Source organism: Scyliorhinus torazame, chromosome 13 (genome assembly GCF_047496885.1).
Source record: "Scyliorhinus torazame isolate Kashiwa2021f chromosome 13, sScyTor2.1, whole genome shotgun sequence".
In the NCBI taxonomy this organism is placed as follows: Eukaryota; Metazoa; Chordata; class Chondrichthyes; order Carcharhiniformes; family Scyliorhinidae; genus Scyliorhinus; species Scyliorhinus torazame.
The window spans coordinates 106,732,188-106,751,095 of record NC_092719.1 but is presented as its reverse complement, the minus strand read 5'-3'; the positions used below and the strand labels follow the sequence as shown (position 1 = coordinate 106,751,095).

The 18,908-nt window shown below is 47.9% G+C and overlaps 2 protein-coding genes across 2 annotated transcripts in view; one reads left to right on the top strand and one right to left on the bottom strand.

Moving 5' to 3' along the window:
* The window catches only part of rnf123 (ring finger protein 123), a 718,228-nt gene that overhangs the window by 140,107 nt on the left and 559,213 nt on the right, over window positions 1-18,908 (bottom strand). The window lies entirely within an intron of this gene.
* amigo3 (adhesion molecule with Ig-like domain 3) lies at window positions 6,095-8,787 on the top strand. The gene has a single exon (XM_072472028.1). The coding sequence runs from the start codon at window positions 6,690-6,692 to the stop codon at window positions 8,199-8,201; it is 1,512 nt and encodes a 503-aa protein (XP_072328129.1). The 5' UTR covers window positions 6,095-6,689; the 3' UTR covers window positions 8,202-8,787.

Genomic DNA, 18,908 nt, shown 5'->3' with positions numbered 1-18,908 from the left:
GGCGTAGAGACAACCCCGGTAACTATAGACCAGTGAGCCTTACTTCTGTTGTGGGCAAAATCTTGGAAAGGTTTATAAGAGATAGGATGTATCATCATCTGGAAAGGAATAATTTGATTAGAGATAGTCAACACGGTTTTGTGGAGGGTAGGTTGTGCCTCACAAACCTTATTGAGTTCTTTGAGAAGGTGACCAAACAGGTGGATGAGGGTAAAGCAGTTGATGTGGTGTGTATGGATTTCAGTAAAACGTTTGATAAGGTTCCCCACCGTAGGCTACTGCAGAAAATACTGGGCTGAGAGGTGGCAAATGGAGTTTAATGCAGAAAAGTGTGAGGTGATTCATTTTGGAAGGAATAACAGGAAGACAGAGTACTGGGCTAATGGTAAGATTCTTGGCAGTGTGGATGAGCAGAGAGATCTCGGTGTCCATGTACATAGATCCCTGAAAGTTGCCACCCAGGTTGAGAGGGTTGTTAAGAAGGCGTACGGTGTGTTAGCTTTTATTGGTAGAGGGATTGAGTTTCGGAGCCATGAGGTCATGTTGCAGCTGTACAAAACTCTGGTGCTGCTGCATTTGGAGTATTGCGTGCAATTCTGGTCGCCACATTATAGGAAGGATGTGGAAGCATTGGAAAGGGTGCAGAGGAGATTTACCAGAATGTTGCCTGGTATGGAGGGAAGATCTTATGAGGAAAGGCTGAGGGACTTGAGGCTGTTTTCGTTAGAGAGAAGGTTAAGAGGTGACTTAATTGAGGCATACAAGATGATCAGGGGATTGGATAGGGTGGACAGTGAGAGCCTTCTTCCTCGGATGGTGATGTCTAACACGAGGGGACATAGCTTTAAGTTGAGAGGAGATCGATATAAGACAGATGTCAGAGGTAGGTTCTTTACTCAGAGTAGTAAGGGTGTGGAATGCCCTGTCTGCAACAGTAGTGGACTCGCCAACACTAAGGGCATTCAAATGGTAATTGGATAGACATATGGACGATAAGGGAATAGTGTAGATGGGCTTTAGAGTGGTTTCACAGGTCGGCGCAACATTGAGGGCCGAAGGGCCTGTACTGCGCTGTAATGTTCTATGTTCTAAGACACCGATGTGGCAGGTGTCCGGTCCAGCTACATCCGGCAACGGCTGCTCGAGAAAGGGGCCCTAGACCTCGAGGAGATGGTGAAACTGGCTACCTCGCTGGAAGTGTCTTTCCAGAGCCTGGATGCCTTCCCATCCGACCACGCGGCATCCTCGGGGACGTCGGAGGCGTAGTCATCACCCGACCCAGGCGTGCCTCATACCTGCGCCGCGCGGCAGTCTGCCAACTCTGGAGGGCTGTGCTGTTACTTCTGCGGGCAGGGCCAGCACCCCTGGCAGCGTTGCCCGGCTCGAAACGCTACGTGCAACGAGTGTGGCAAGAAGGGACACTACGCTAAGGTATGCCTAGCCAGGCCTAAAGTCCAAGCCCAAAAATCAAAAGCCTCCCAAGCCTGGTCTGAGACTCACAGGCCCTGCAGCGTGGCATCGTGCCTGCCGGGACCGCCCCCTGCTGACGCATCACTCATCTCGTGCAACCCGTGGGGGCCGCCATCTTGGCCGACGCCGTCGACTCCGCCCGCCACGTGCGACCCGTGTGGGCCGCCATTTCGTAACCAGCATGACAATGCCAAGGCTTATCGTCATCAACTCAGCTCGATCCAACTCGACCAGTCCCGGCCGTACCGCCTTCAAAACTCCATGATGGCCGTCAGACTCAACGGGCAGGAGACGTCCTGCCTCTTCGACTCCGGGAGCACGGATAGCTTCATCCACCCGGACATGGTAAGGCACTGTTCTCTCCGGGTCCTCCCCGTCTCACAAACCATATCCCTTGCTTCCGGGTCACACTCTGTGCAGATCCGGGGGTATTGCACTGTCAACCTAGTGATACAGGGCGTCGAGTACGCCAATTTCAACCTCTACGTCCTTCCCCATCTCTGCGCCCCTCTCCTACTAGGGTTAGACTTTCAATGTCACCTTTGTAGCCTAACCCTAAAGTTCGGGGGACCCCTGCCCCCTCTCACCGTCTGCAGCCTCGCGACCCTGAAAGTCGCTCCTCCCTCGCTCTTCGCGAACCTCACCCCAGACTGTAAGCCCGTTGCCACCCGGAGCAGACGTTACAGTGCTCAAGACAAGGCCTTCATCAGGTCCAGCAGCTCCTGAGGGAAGGGATCACTGAGGCTAGTAATAGCCCCTGGAGAGCACAAGTGGTGGTCGTCAGGACCGGGGAGTAGTACCGGATGGTAGTCGACTACAGTCAGACGATCAACCGGTATACGCTGCTCGATGTGTACCCCCTCCCGCACATATCTAACATGGTCAATCAGATTGCGCAGTATTGAGTCTTCTCTACGGTAGACTTGAAGTCCGCATGCCACCAGCTCTCTATCCGGCGGGAGGACCGGCAGTACACTGCCTTTGAGGCAGGTGGCTGTCTCTTCCATTTCCTCAGGGTTCCCTTCGGGGTCACCAACGGGGTTTCGGTCTTCCAACGAACGATGGACCGAATGGTCGACCAGTACTGGCTGCGGGCCACGTTCCCGTACTTGGATAATGTTACCATCTGCGGCCATGACCTGCAGGACCAGAACGTCAATCTTCAAAAATTCCTCCGCACCACCCGACTCCTTAATTTGACATGAAATAAGGAGAAATGCGTTTATCCCACAACCCGACTAGCCATCCTCGGCTATGTCGCGGAAAACGGCGTCCTAGGGCCTGACCCCGACTGCATGCGCCAACTCCTGCAACTCCCCCTTCCCCACTGCCCCAAGACCCTGAAAAGGTGCTTGGGGTTCTTCTCTTACTATGCCCAGTGGCTGCCCAACTACACGGACAAAGTCCACCCACTCATTAAGTCCACCACCTTTCCCCTGATGGCTGAGGCCCGCCTGGCCTTCAACCGCATCAGAACCGAGATTGCCAAGGCCACGATGCACGTTGTGGATGAATCCATCCCTTTCCAGGTAGAAAGCGATGCGTCTGACTTTGCCCTACAGCCACTCTTAACCAGGCAGGGAGGCCTGTCGCATTTTTTTCCCGTACCGTCCATGCCTCCGAGATTCGACACTCCTCTGTTGAAAAGGAGGCGCAAGCCATTGTGGAAGTTGTGCGGCACTGGAGGCATTACCTAGCCAGCAGGAGATTCATTCTCCTCACAGACCAACGGTCAGTTGCCTTCATGTTTAGTAACATGCAGTGGGGCAAAATTAAGAACGACAAGATTTTGTGGTGGAGGATCGAGCTCTTCACCTACAACTACGTCATCTTGTATCATCCTGGGAAGCTCAATGAGCCCCCAGATGCCCTGTCCAGTGACACCTGTGGCAACGCGCAGGCAGACCGGTTACGGGCTATCCACAATGACCTCTGTCATCCGGGGGTCACCCGGCTTCTTCACTTTGTCAAGGCCCGCAACCTGCCCTACTCCGCAGAGGAGGTCAGGGCCATGACCAGGGATTGCCAAGTCTGTGCGGAGTGCAAGCTGCACTTCTATCGGCCAGACAAGGCCCACCTGGTGAAGGCTTCCTGCCCCTTTGAGCGCCTCAGCATGGATTTCCAAGGGCCCCTCCCCTCCACTGATCGTAATGTGTACCTTCTCAACATTGTTGATGAGTACTCACGTTTTCCCTTTGCAATCCCATGCCCCGACATGTCTTCTGCCACTGCCATCAAGGCCCTGCGCAGCATCTTCACCCTGTTCGGTTTCCCCACTTATATACATAGCGATCGGGGCTCCTCTTTATGAGTGTCGAGCTGCGTCAGTACCTGCTCAGTAAGGGCATCGCCTCAAGCAGGACTACCAGCTACAACCCCTGGGGAAACGGGCAGGTGGCGAGGGAGAATGCTATGGTCTGGAAGGCCGTCCTTCTGGCCCTACGGTCTAGAAGTCTCCCAGTCGCCCGCTGGCAGGAAGTCCTCCCTGACACGCTCCACACTATCCGGTCACTCTGGTGTACTGCCACTAACGAGACCCCTCATGATCGTCTATTTGTCTTTCCCAGGACATCGATCTCCAGGGTCTCGCTTCCGTCCTGGCTCACGACACCTGGGCCAGGACTCCTCCGGAAACACGCGAGGAGCCATAAGGCCGACCCCTTGGTCGAGAGGGTTCAGCTTCTCCACGCGAACCCTCAGTTTGCCTACATGGCACACCGCGACGGACGGCAGGACACAGTCTCCCTCAGGGACCTGGCCCCATCGGGTATCCCCGCGCCCGCCATCACCTCATCCCTTCCTTCTATCTCCCTATCTACCCCATCATCCTTGGGTATCCCCGCGCCCGCCATCACCTCATCCCTTCCTTCCATCTCCCCATCCACCCCATCATCCTTGGGTATCCCCGCGCCCGCCATCACCTCATCCTTTCCTTCTACTTCCCCATCTACCCCATCGTCCTTTCCCGGGTGCATTAGAACCGCCCTTGCACCATCACCCTGACCGGGACTCTGTTGTGAGGACGACGTGCTTCCGTAGTCGAAGGTCTCAACGGCAGCGCCTACACTGCAGCCGGGGCTGAGGCGTTCACAGCGGACGATACACCCTCCAGTGAGGCTGAACCTATGAGTCCGCTTCACCCCCGCAGGACTTTTTTTTAGCAGGGGGTGAATGTGGTGAGCCACGTATGGCTATTGTATATACTCACTGTTACCGTTGTTCCATTGCTAGTTATTGCTGTTGTTGGATTGATGCTGCTGTTGGCTCCGCCTGTGGCTCCGCCCATCTGAGGAGGTATATAACCGGCTGATCTGGGACAGGCTCTCAGTGCGGGAGGAGCAACTGGTTGGCACATTTCTATTTGATTAAAACCACAGTTCTTCGATAACAACCGACTCGACTGAATTGATGGTTATCACTTTTACATAATCAAAGTGTGAACTGCATGCTAAACACATGGAAGTCATCGCAGAGCGGATGCTACCCCTGCTGCAGTGGAACCTGTAGACACTAAAACAGCATCTTCCCAATAGAGAACAGTAACCATCTGATGCAGTGAAACAAAAATATACGCTAAAAGTGACATCATGACCCCTGGTGACCTGAGGTCAAGCAGCATCATTTGTACTCGGGGGCAAGCTGAGTTGCTCTTGCAGAGAGCTACTATGAACACAGCAGTCTGAATGGCCTCCTTCTGTACTGTAACCACCCTACAATTCAATACTATGTCTGAGTCCAAATACATTACTGTGACCACAAACACAATCGTGTAGCATAACAAAAGAACATGATGTGCAACATGTTACCAACAAAGAAACGGACAGAAAAACGATAGCAAATGAGAGCTCCGATATGTACGAGCAAACAAGGAGAAAGGGGTCAATGCCTGCAACACATTAAGCCCTTAATTTCAACCCTGCTGTTGAGGTACAGAGCAGGTAACAGATGCTTTCCCATAAAGAGTGAGCAAGAAATCAGAAGTCACTGGGCTGTTATCATACAGACACAAGATCAAGATTGACAGATCTGAGAACAGTTTGTTCGCCCATCGTTTCTCTGGTTGTCGCGCAGTGCACTGAGAATGTTAGAGAATAACACCTCATTCAGGGAGTCACACCTGAATCAGCGAGCAGACTATATTGAGAGCCATTCCGATCACATTCTCCTGACAGCGCAAGTTAACACCCTAATCCCTGTCATGAAACACTAAGCTTGCTTTCACCTCCTCACAGCTAGTAGTAGCCTCCTGATTCAATGCCCCCATGACAGCAGGTCCCCTTGTGTTTTCACTCAGAGAACTAGTCTCTATCCGAATAGTCACAGTCAGACCTACACTTGTCCCTGTACCCTTGTAAAACTCAAGCTCTGGCAATGGGACCAGCTGCTGTCTTTGACTCCGCTATTGCCTCAGAGAAACAAGTGCAGATAACAGTTCAGGCAGTTCAACTCCACCCACTAGTGGTGAATGAATGTAAGCTGCACAATACTGCAATAGAAACCCACTTAAACAGTGAACATACTGCTGGCAGCCAATCAGCAACAAGCCATGAAGCAGGCCCTGCCCACCCCCATCCACTCCAGTTTAAATAGAAATCAAGAGAGAGATCAATGATACACAGGCTGTGGGGAAGCACGGAGCTTTCTGCTTCTTCACGAGTCAACAGCAGAAAGTTATGAATCGCTGCGTGCTGAGGTGCATCTGCATTTAAGGATTTGTCCAGAGAAAAACAAGTGACTGAAGCTGTGGCACCGGGAGACAAGAAGCTTTTCTCATTCACTTTGTGTTGATGTCCTGTGTGCTGCGTAACTTCATCTGCTCAGAGATTACAGGGAAGGGAGTTTTACATTCTAGATAACATTGTGTATTGATGAGAAATCACGAGATATCAGCAACACCAACTCTACCGAGAGGAAGGTCAGCCACTGAGCTGAAGGAAAATCTCAGCTGTAAGTACTTTCATGAAAGACAGTACCGCAGGCAAGTAACCTGTGTCAATTGATTCTGGGACATTATGCCGTCATATGACCTCAGCTACAATCCCGATGACTGAACACCGTGCTCTGAACTTGCCTAAAAGTTGTCACCCCTGCAGTATGTGGTCCTTTGTGCTGTTCACGTTCATGTTTAAATGTTAAAACTGCTGAGAAATGAAAGTGACTGTTTAACTCCTCAGCAAACTTCACTGCAGTGTCTCATTGTGGTGCAGCAGGATTAGACCATGAGTATTTCTGGAATGGTAACTCCGGTTCTGTGGTTGCTGGTGGCAGAACTGCACTTATCAGAGTCATTCACACACAGAGCAAGGGACAGTCTCCACATTTGCCCTATGGTGTGTATTTGTGCCTCAGATCTGCTGAGCTGTGTCAGTCAGAGCCTGTCCCTGGTGCCTCCTGGACTCCCCGCCACTGCAACTAGCCTGGACCTCAGTCATAACAACCTCCATCAGCTGCAGGATAACTGGCTGGCACAGCTACCTCGCCTGCGTACACTCAGAGTCGGCCACAATCGCATCCGCCACATTTCTGCAGGGGCCTTCCACAATGCCTCCCAGCTCCTGCACTTGGACCTGTCCTCCAACAGACTGCACTCGGTGGAGAATCACTTCTTCGAGGAGCTGACCAATCTGCAAGAGCTGCTGCTTTACAACAATCAGATAGCACGAGTGGACAGTGGTGCCCTGCTCAGACTCAGCAATGTGCAGAAGGTATACCTCAGCTGGAACCTGTTGATTGATTTCCCATTCAGCGCCTTGCAGGAAGGCAACCTGCCTCAACTCAAGATAATGGATATCTCCTCCAACATGCTCACTTCTATCCCCATTGACGAGGTGATTGCATTGCCTCAGACCATTAAAAATGGCCTCTACATGCACAACAACCCTTTGAATTGCGACTGCACTCTGTACAGAATGTTCCTCCACTGGGAGAAGAGTGGGTTTAATTCTGTTCACGACTTCCGAGAGGAGCACACCTGCCTGGCCCTCAGGCAGCCCAAGGCCACGCTGCGCTTTCTGAAGCACCGAAAGATGTTTGAAAACTGTACTTCAGCTTACGGGCTGATCGGAATGGTAGATGCTAGCTTCCAGGGGGTGGTTGGGGAGTCAGTGCTTATCAGCTGTAACACCAGCTTGCAGGACGAGCAGACAACCTATCAGTGGATTTCACCAAACAAAGAACTCATCATGTACACCAACAGTGCCAATGAGACATTTAAACTCTACTCCAATGGAACCTTGGAGATCCGCAAGGCTCAGAAAGAGCATTCAGGGGTCTACACTTGCATGGCAACCAACAAGCGGCTGATGCGCAACGAGTCCCGTGAGGTCAATGTGACCGTGCATTATGAAAAGCTCGACGGGGAGGGCTTCAACACCGGGCTCACCACGCTCCTGGGTTGTGTGGTGAGTCTGGTCTTGGTGCTCATGTATTTGTACCTGACTCCATGCCGCTGCTGGTGTAAGCCAGGACAAACGCCCTCCCTGCCAAACGAGTGCAGCGCCCAGTCTTCCATCCTGACCGCCACCCCACCCTGCAATGACGACACTGGCCGCAAGGCGGGCAGCGGCAAACATGTGGTGTTCCTGGAGCCGGTGAAGGACTGCCAAAACGGCAAAATCCGCCTTGCCGTCAGCGAGGAATTCCCAGAGATCAAACACCCCAAAATCCTGCAGTTGAAGTCGGACTCAGACTCCACCAGTTCCATCTTTTCGGACACTTCGATTACGCACTAGGCTCATCAAGTGAAAGGGCATCCGGTGCTTCAAAGTCAGGAAGCTTTTGCAAACACGGCCTATATGTTCCCAAGTAATCCACTGTACTTACTTAAGAGTCGATGGTCCAATGAGAGTAATGAAGGGATGTTTTGTACTCGTATTCTTTACATCAAAGACCAGAGTGTACTGTTGTTAGTTTACAAGTAACTCTGCCGCACAGGCATTTAATGGAAAATCAATACCCTACATTGGGGAAGTGCAGGTAACCTATTATAGCGCTTTGCACGCATCATATACGCTTTCGTTTGGACTTTCCCTTTCATCCTGATGCCTTGCATTTGGCACAGGCTTTCCCCAGGAAATCACAGGAGCAGCATTCAGTAAAGATATGGATGGGTGAGGATGGGAGAGTGGAACATGGGGTTTTAACCTGCCTTTAAACTGGTTTGAAGAATATGTGTACTACTTCAAATATATTGTGTCCTTGGTACATTTGTACAATATCGTATCTACCAAAACACTATCAGATGCATTTCATGTTCGCTGCAATGATGTAATCTTTAATAGCATCGGATTTATAATAAATGATTCAGTTAATTTTTAACGCAGTATATGTCATGTGCCGAGTGCATAGGCAGAAAACAGTGAGGGAAGAGAATTACTGAATCACCGTGTCTCGTTACAGGAACTCACACTGAAAATTATTTCCTTATTTCTTCAAAACTGAATGCTACTGCAACTAGAATCTGTAGCGGTTACATGATGTGGATAAAGAGAGAGATAGGAAGGGGTGAGAGTTTTAACATTAACTGGGCTACAAGAAATAAGGTAATTGCAGGTAACCGTAATAAGAAAAAATAAAGGTTTGTTAACTGAATGCAAAATGCATTGCAATAAGAAGGATGAACTAGTGGCACAAATAGAGGTAAATGGTTTCGATCTAAATACCATTATAGAAACATAGTTGCAAGGGGATCAAGGTCAGGAAGTAAATATTCCAGCGTGCATAATATTTCAGAAAGACAGAATTGCAAAAGGAGGAGGGGTAGCCCTGATAGTAAAGGATGTCATGAGGACATCAGTGAGAAAGGATCTGGCTGGGGCGGTATGGTGGTACAGTGGTTAGCACTGCTGCCGGCGCCGAGGGCCTGGGTCCGATCCCGGCCCCGGGCCACTGACCATGTAGAGTTTGCACATCCTCCCCGAGTCGCCCCCACAACCCATAGATGTGCAGGGTAGGTGGATTGGCCATAATAAGTTGCCCCTTAATTGGAATAAAAATTGGGTACTCTAAATTTTTAAAAAAAGGAAGGATCTGGCCTCAGAAGATCATGAGGTGGAATCAGTAAGTGTGGAAATTAGGACTAGCAAGAGTCAGTAAACACTGGTGGCAGTAGTTTATAAACCCCCTAACAGTAGGTATTCCTTGGACAAAGTATTAAACAAGAAATTAATGAAGCTTGAAATAAAGGCAATGTAATCATTGTGCGGACCTTGATCTTCATATAGACCAAGACAATCACATTGGCAAGGGTGGTCCAGAGGATGTGCTTGTTCAATTTTCAAGTCTCTTGGAGCAATACATGTGGAGCCAACCAAGGATAAAGCTATTTAAGATCCAGTACTGGGTAAAGAAGCAGTGTTAATTGGTAATGGCATAGCAAAACATCCACTGGGAAAAAGTGATCATAATACCATTCAATTTTGAAAGTGGCATACTCCAATTACAAACAAGAATCTTAAACTTAAACAAAGCCAATTACAACGTATGAGGGGAGAACTGGCTACGACTGATTGGGAAAATAGGCTTCATTGTATGGTGGTAAATAAACATTTAAAGAAACAATTAAAAATGTTCAAAAAAATACATGCCATTGAAGAACAAAATCTCATCAAAACGATCCATCAGTGACTCACTCAGGAAGTTAAGGATAACATGAGGTTAAAAGAGGTTTAGGGTTGCAAAGAACAGTATCAAGTAAAGGGCCATCAGAAAGTTGACAAAAATGGAAAAAATAGAATATGAGAGTAAACTAGCCAACAAATATAAAAGATTAGAATAAAAGCTTTTATAATCATATAAAAAGGAAGAGGGTAGCAAAAGTAAACTCTGATCCCATTGAAGCAAAGACAGGAGAAATTATGAAGGCAAATGAGGAAATGGCAGAGGCATTGAACAAATATTTTGTGTGTTTCTTCACAGTAGAAGTCACAATTCCATACCAGAAATAGACAACAACAAGAGGCTGAGGAGAAATTAAAGTGACTAATTTTAGCAGACAAAATATACTGGGGAAGCTAAAGGGGTTAAAATACAACAAATCCACAGGACTGGATGTCCTACGCCCTCAAGTTCTAAAAGGGATAGCTCCCAAAATTCCTTGGATTCAGGAACGGTCCCAGCAGATTGTAATTTGCCAAACATAAGTCTGTTTTTCAAGGAAGGAGTGAGAATGAAAACAGGGAACTACAGGCCAGCTAGCCCATCATCAGTCTTTGGGAAAACATTGGAATCTATTATTAAGGTTGTCTTTACAATCTATGTAGAAAAGCATAGTTTGATTGTAACAAAGCAACATGGTTTCACAAAAGGGAAATGCTGTTTGACAAATTTATTCAGAGTTTTTGTGGATTTAACTAACAAGGTAGATGAAAGGGAATCAGTCAAGTACACCTGGATTTCCAAAAGGCATTCGATAAGCTGCCACACAAAAGGTTAACAGGCAAGATAACGGCTCATGGAGTTGGATAATATCCCTAAATTCAAAAAGAGACACCCACTCTGGCACCATTACTTCTGTTTCCTACTACAGACATTATTTATGTGTGTGAGAGAGAGAGAGAGAGAGTGAATGGGAGAAAATGAGAGGGAGTGAGAGAGAATGAGAGGGAGATTACTGCCCTATAAATGCAACACTCCTATTTATATGATTTGAGAGAGGACCTTGGGAATTGTAACTGGTTGACAGAAAGGCTGATGAGGAAATCAGAGTCCCAGATGATGTGGAGTCAGATATCCTCGTATGTTTGGTCTAAACACATTCAGATATTTAGGCAAAAGCTACATTTCACTTCCCAGTGTATGATGCATGGAGCATTCTTCTCCATCCTGCTCACCTTCCTCCCCTCTCCACTGGTCCCTGAATGTTTAGCTTGTAGAATGTTTTCAAATTTAAATTTAGCAAGGGGCAACGTTCACCGCTCAAAACTGTAAAGCATTGCAGTTGTTTGTATAAGCCTATTTCCACCATCATCTGAATATTTCCATCAGATAATGACAGGCTGTCGTCAAGCGATGGTTATCAGAAACAATGACCAAAACGACTGCCCAAAGGCATTCCACTGACACTAACAAGATGGATTAACAGGCGTCCACTCATCACTTTCACTGCATACTCATTGGATATTCCTGATGCTGTGCACTTTCTAACATAAACATAAGAACAAGGAGGAGTAGGCAATTCAGCCCCTCGAGCCTGCTCCGCCATTCAATACAATCATGGCTGATCCCATCTCGGCCTCATCTCCACCGTCCTGACCACTCCCCCAAATCCTTATCCTGTTACTCTATCCCCTTCTTAAATTTGTTTAGTAATCCAGAGACCACTGCACTCTGGGGTAGAGAATTGTACAGAATTACCACCTTTGAATGAACTAATTCCTCTGCATTTCTGTTTTAAATCTGTCACCGCTTAGCCTAAACCTATGGCTATCACCTCCAGGGACTGCCCTACACAGTACACAATAATTAATACGGTAAAAATTAAAAAGCTCACAGTCTTTGGGATTCATTCAAACTTGTATCCAGTCACTCAATCCTTTTCAATCCTTTTTCCAGTAACTTTATATCTCATTTCCTCAGCACATGGTACATACAGCCTGGTCATATAATAGCTAGTGTGACTTTGTACAGGTCAAATCGTGCTCAGAATGATATTTTTAAAAAATTTAAATCGCTTATTGTCACAAGTAGGCTTCAAATGAAGTTACTGTGAAAAGCCCCTAGTCGCCACATTCCGGCGCCTGTTCGGGGAGGCTTGTACGGGAATTGAACCGTGCTGCTGGCCTGCCTGGGTCTGCTTTCAAAGCCAGCGATTTAGCCCCGTGCTAAACAGCCCCTGTTTATGTAAATTGCAACACAAAATGATTAATTTACTGGAGAGACTGGCGCTATCCCTGGTAGCTTTATATCACTCGTTTGGAACACAGCAGTGTCTAACTATGACTCTTTACAGATCACTCTCTTGTTGCACTTAATCTGAGTGTTAAGCCCTCTTCATTTACATTAATCAGCAGTGAACCAAGTTGGCTCACTGTCCAATCATACTATTAGCCAGTTTGACCATGTGCATCTCATTTTCCAAATTGCACGATTATCCAGTGCGACCCTGTGCAGTTCTCTGTCCAATCGCACCATTATCCAGTGTGACCCTGTGCAGTTCTCTGTCCAATTACTATTATCCAGTATGGCCCTCTGCAGTTCACTGTCCAATTACACTATTATCCAGTACGACTCTGTACAGTTCACTGTCCAATTACACTATTATCCAATGTGACACTGCAGTTCACTGTCCAATTACACTTATAACTAATGTGATCCTGTGCAGCTCACTGTACAATTACATTGTCCAGTATGACCCTGTGCAGTTCAATATCCAAGTATATTATTATGCAGTCTGACACTGTGCAGCTCACTGTATAGTTACACTATTATCCAGTGTGACTCTGTGCAGTTCACTGTCCTTCCAGTGTGACCCTGTGCAGCTGATGCCCAATCACATTATTAACCAGTGCAACCCTGTGCAGTTCACTATCCAATTACACTATTATCCAGTGTGATCCTGTGCAGTTCACTATCCAATTACATTATTATCCAGACTCTGTGCAGGTCACTGTCCAATTACACAATTATCCAGTGTGACCCTGCGCAGTGCACTGTCAAGCTGCACTATTATCTAGTGTGACCCTGCGTAGTCCACTGTCCAATTGCACTATTATCCAGTGTGACCCTGTGTTGCTCACTGTGCAATCACATTATTAACCAGTGTGACCTTCTGTAGTTCACCGTCCAATTACACAATTATCCAGTGTGACCCCCTGCTGTTCACTGTCCAATTGCACTATTATCCAGTGTGGCCCTGCGCAGTTCACTGCCCAATTGCACTATTATCCATGTGACCCTATGCAGTACATTGTCCAATTTCACTGTTATCCAGTGTGACCCTGCATAGTCCACTGTCCAACTACACTATTATCCAATGTGAACCACTACAGCTCACTGTCCAATTACACTATCACCTACTAAGATGCTGTGCAGTTCACTGTTCAATTACACTATTATCCCGTGTGACCCTGTACTGCTCACTGTCAATTGCACTATTATCCAGTTCGACCCTGTGCAGTTCACCGTCCAATTACACTATTATCCAGTGCGATACTGTGCAGTTCACTATCTACAGTGTGCAGTTCACTGTCCAATTACACTATTATCCAGTGACCTTGCGCAGTTCACTGTCCAATTACACTATTATCCAGAGTAACCGTATGTAGTTCACTGTCCAATTACGCTATTATCCAGTGTGACCTTGTGCAGCAAATTGGCCAATTACACTATCACCAAGTACGATCCTGTGCAGTTCACTGTCCAATTACACTATTATCCAGTGTGACACTGTGCAGTTCTGTCCAATTACACTAGTATCCAGAGTAACCGTATGTAGTTCACTGTCCAATTACACTATTATCCAGAGTAACCGTATGTAGTTCACTGTCCAATTACACTATTATCCAGTGTGACACTGTGCAGTTCACTGTCCAATTACACTATTATCCAGAGTAACCGTATGTAGTTCACTATCCAATTACACTATTATCCAGTGTGACACTGTGCAGTTCACTGTCCAATTACACTATTATCCAGAGTAACCGTATGTAGTTCACTATCCAATTACACTATAATCCAGTGTGATATTGTGCAGTTCATTGTTCAATTTCACTATTATCCAGTGTGACCCTGTGCAAATCACGGTCAATTGCACTATTATCCAGTACGACTCTTGTGCAGTTCACTGTCCAATTTCACTATTATCCAGTGTGACACTGTGCAGTTCACTGTCCAATTACACTATTAACTGGTGTGACCCTGTGCAGTTCACTGTACAATTACATTGTACATTATGACCCTGTGCAGTTCACTATCCAAGTATATTACTATGCCGTGTGACCTTGTGCGGCTGTACAGCTTCACTATTATCCAGTGAGACTCTGTGCAGTTCACTATCTAATTACACTATTATCCAGTGTGACTCTGTGCAGGTTACTGTCCAATCACATTAACAAGTGTGATCCTCTGCAGTTTACTGTCCAATTACATAATTATCCAGTGTGACCCTGCGCAATTCACTGTCCAATTGCACTATTATCCAGTGTGACCCTGCGCAGTTCATTGTTCAATTTCACTACCAACCAGTGTGACTCTGCGTAGTCCATTGTCCAATTACACTATTATCTAATGTGAACCACTGCAGCTCACTGCCCAATTACACTATCACACATTACGATGCTGTGCAGCTCACTGTCCAATCACACTGTGCAGTTCCCTGTCGAATCACACTTCTTCTTGGGGAGCCCCTGAGCGCCGAGGATGGTTTGCTTCCACTCTGGGGAGGTGGGTATTGCGGGGGCTGAATAGTCCAATCCTGGATCCGCAGACTCCGCCACAGGTTTGGCAAGCAGTGCTTGATGAGGAGAGTGAGTGGGACTCTCTGGATTCTGCACTCTCCTTTCACTGTTTATATTTGGCCTCCACGCACTTCACTCTACGCCGCTCAAGATGATTGGCGCCTTTGCAGATGCTTTTTTCCCCCAATTTCTGCGTCCTGAGGCAAGCGTTTCCAACGTGTTGGCGGCGATGTTGCATTATTTAGGGTGGCTTTCAGAGTGTCTTTTAAAAAAAAATAAAAAATTTAGAGTACCTAATTCATTTTTCCAATTAAGGGGCGAAACAGACACAAACATGGGAAGAACGTGAAAACTCCACACGGACAGTGACCTACAGTCGTGATTGAACCTGGGACCTCGGTGTCGTGAGGCAGCAGTGCTAACCACTGTGCCACCATGCTGCCCTGCTTTCAGAGTGTCCTTGTAGTGTTTCCTCTGCCCGCCTAGTGATCGCTTGCCATTGCAAAGCTGGGAGTGGAGTGCCTTGTTCTGGGTGCCTTGTGTCGGACATGTGGCCTGCCCATCGCAGCTGGTCAATGGCCAGTGCCTCGATCTCGGGATATTGGCTGGGGAGAGGACGCTCACATTGGTATGCCTATCCTGCCAGTGGATTTGCAGGATTTTGTGGAAGCAACTTTGGCGATATCTCGCCATGGATTTGAGGTGATTTGAGGTGTCTGCTGTACATTGTCCATGTTTCTGATGCATACAGGAGGGCTCATGGGCTGCTCTGTAGAGCATGAGCGTGATGCTGGTTTTGAGGTCTCAGTCTTAAAATACTCTGTTCCTCAGGCGTCCTAAGACTATACTGGCGCATTGGAGTTGATGCTAGGTTTTGTCGTCAATGTCTGCTCGCATGGAAAGGTGGCTTCCGAGGTATGGGAAATTATCCCCATTGTCCAGGAGCTCACCCTGAATCTTGATGGTTGGGGGACAGTTTTGCATGGCAGGAGCGGGCTGGTAGAGAACCTTTGTTTTCCAGATGTTTACTCTGAGACCCATTCTCCCATATGCCTTGGTGAATGTGCTGACAATGGTTTTCAGCTCGGTCTCTCACACTGGCATCGTCTGCGTACTGCAGCTCGATGACAGAGGTTGACGTGGTCTTGGTTCTGGCCTGGAGGCGTCGGAAGTTGATCAGTTTCCTGCTTGTCTGGTAGGTTAGCACCACTCCAGGGGAAGCTTCCGATTGACGGGGTGGAGTGTTGTTGCTTCCGGGTGATGGCGTGGAGTGTTGTTGCGAGGAAGATGGAGAAGAGCGTTGGAGCGATAACGCACCCTGTTTGACCCCAGTTTGCACACATATTGGGTTTGTGGTAGTTCCGTTGGTGAGGATCATGGTTTGCATGTCATCATGGAACAGACGGAGAATGGTGACGAATTTCTGCGGGCAGCAGCATTTGAGGAGGATGCTCTGCAGTCCCTCATGGTTGACAGAGTCGAAGGCCTTTGCGAGATCGAAGGAGGCCATGTACAGAGGTTGAGACTGCTCCCAGCACTTTTCCAGGATTTGTTGCAAGCTGAAGATCATGTGCATTGAGCCTCTTGAAGGGCGGAGGCCGCACTGAGATTCAGGGAGGAGTTCTTCAGTCACTGAGAGGCGTTTGAGGAGTATTCTCATGATGACCTTTCCCGTGGCGGAAACGAGGGAAATCCTTCTGTAATTTCCGCAGTTGGCTCTGTCTCCTTTCTTGAAGATGGTCACAATTAAGGCATGCTCTCCTTCTTCCAGACAAGGGTGATGAGGTAGTGGATTCTTGTCAAGAGTGCATCTCCGCCGCATTTTAGTACTTCTACGGGGATTCCATCTGCGCCAGAGGCCTTGTTGTTCTTCAGCCGGGGATGTTTTTTTTAAAATTTAGAGTACCCAATTATTTTTTTTCCAATTGAGGGGCAATTTAGCGTGGCCAATCCACCTAACCTGCACATCTTTGGGTTGTGGGGGTGAAACCCACACAGACATGGGGAGAATGCGCAAACTCCACACGAGCAGTGACTCAGGACCGGGATTCGAACCTGGGTCCTCAGCGCCGCAGTCCCAGTGCTATCCACTGCGCCACATGCCGCCGTGGGGGGTTGTTTTTTTCAACCTCACGATGAGCTAGGGGTGTCCTGAGATGGTGGCGGGTAGCGTGTTGCGGGATGGTGGCGGGCAGCATGTTGCCAGATGGTGGTGGGTAGCGTGTTGCGGGATGGTGGCGGGTAGCGTGTTGAGGGATGGTGGTGGGTAGTGTGTTGCGGGATGGTGGCGGGCAGCATGTTGCGGAATGGTGGCGGGTAGCGTGTTGCGGGATGGTGGCATGTTGCGGGATTGTGGCAGGTAGCATGTTGCAGGATGGTGGTGGGTAGCGTGTTGTGGGATGGTGGCGGGTTGCGGGATGGTGACGAGGGCACTTGCGTTGAAGGCTGTGTCTTGGTTGAGGAGGTCCTCGAAGTGCTCTCTCCAGCAGGTGTTAACTGGCTCTCTGTCTTTGATGAGCGCCTCTCTGTTTTTAGCTCTCAGTAGGGTGGGCCCCTGAGTACTTGGATCGTAGATGGTTTTGATTGTGCTGAAGAAGCCGCGCACATCGTGGTTGTCGGCGAGTTGCTGAGTCTCCTGCGCTCTTTCCACTCACTATCTGTTCTTTAGGTCGTGGGTTCTTTGTTGTACCTCAGCGTTCAGTTGCCTGTCGGCTTGTTTCCTCTCACTCGAGCTTTGGTGGAGCTGCCAGTTCAGGAATGCCTTGCGTTTGCGATCAAAGAGTTCTTGGATCTCCTGATCGTTCTCGTCAAACCAGTCTTGGTGTTTCCTGGTCGAGAGCCCAAGCGTCTCCTCACAGGTGCTGACTATGGCGGCTTTTAAGGTGGACCAGGAGCTTGGAGAAGGGGGTGTTGCCGTGAGGTCTTCTGTTTGTCCCTCCGGCGGAACAGGGTTTTGTGACTGTCCAATTACACTATTATCCAGTACCACCCTGTGTAGTTCACTGTCCAATTACACTATTATCCAGTGCGACCCTGTGCAGCTCACTGTCCAATTGCACTATTAACCAGTACGACCCTGTGCAGCTCACTGCCCAATTACACTATTATCCAGTGCGACTCTGTGCAGTTCACTGTCTAATTACACTATTACCCAGTGCGACCCTGAGCAGCTCACTGTCCAATTACACTATTATCCCGTGCAACCCTGTGCAGCTCACTGTCCAATTACACTATTATCCAGTGCGACCCTGTGCAGCTGATGGGCCAAATACACTATTATCCAGTGCGGCCCTGTGCAGCTCACTGTCCAATTACACTATTATCCAGTGTAATCCTGCAATGTTCACTGTCCAATCACACCATTATCCAGTGCGACCCTGTGCAGTTTACTGTCAATTACACTATTATCCAGTGTGACCCTGTGTAGTTCACTGTCCAATTACACTATATCCAGTACGACCATGTGTAGTTCACTGTCCAATTACACTATTACCCAGTGTGGCCTTGGGGAGGTGCACAAGTGGTAAGGGTGAGTAGAATGAGGAGCTGGGTACACAGGTAAATACTGCATTGTAAAACCATCATCAAATACAATTATATGCAATAGACGGCACAGATACAGGCCATTGAGCTGTATGCCAACTGGTTTATCCCAGTGTTTTTCCTGCTTCCTAATTTAATTACCTCTTTTACACTGCCTTCCAAAAGTCCTGTATTCTCTGCTCCCTAAAATCTGCACCAAACCTTTCCTTAAATGCATCTTATGAAGCTATTATTATCAATGTTACCTACTTTAACCACTCTATGTGGCAACATGCTCCACATTCTTACCACTTTCTGCAAATAATTATATCTAAATTAGTAATTGGATCGTTTGAGATCTGATTATATTTTAACCAAGTTGTGGACTCAAGTGAAAACAGTTTTTTCCATATCTACATTTTCTCAATTCTGATGATAGACCATCTATTTCCCTCAACACTGATGTTGCTTAATCAGAGTATTATCAGCATATTTGGTTATTAGTTCTCCACATCCACTTTA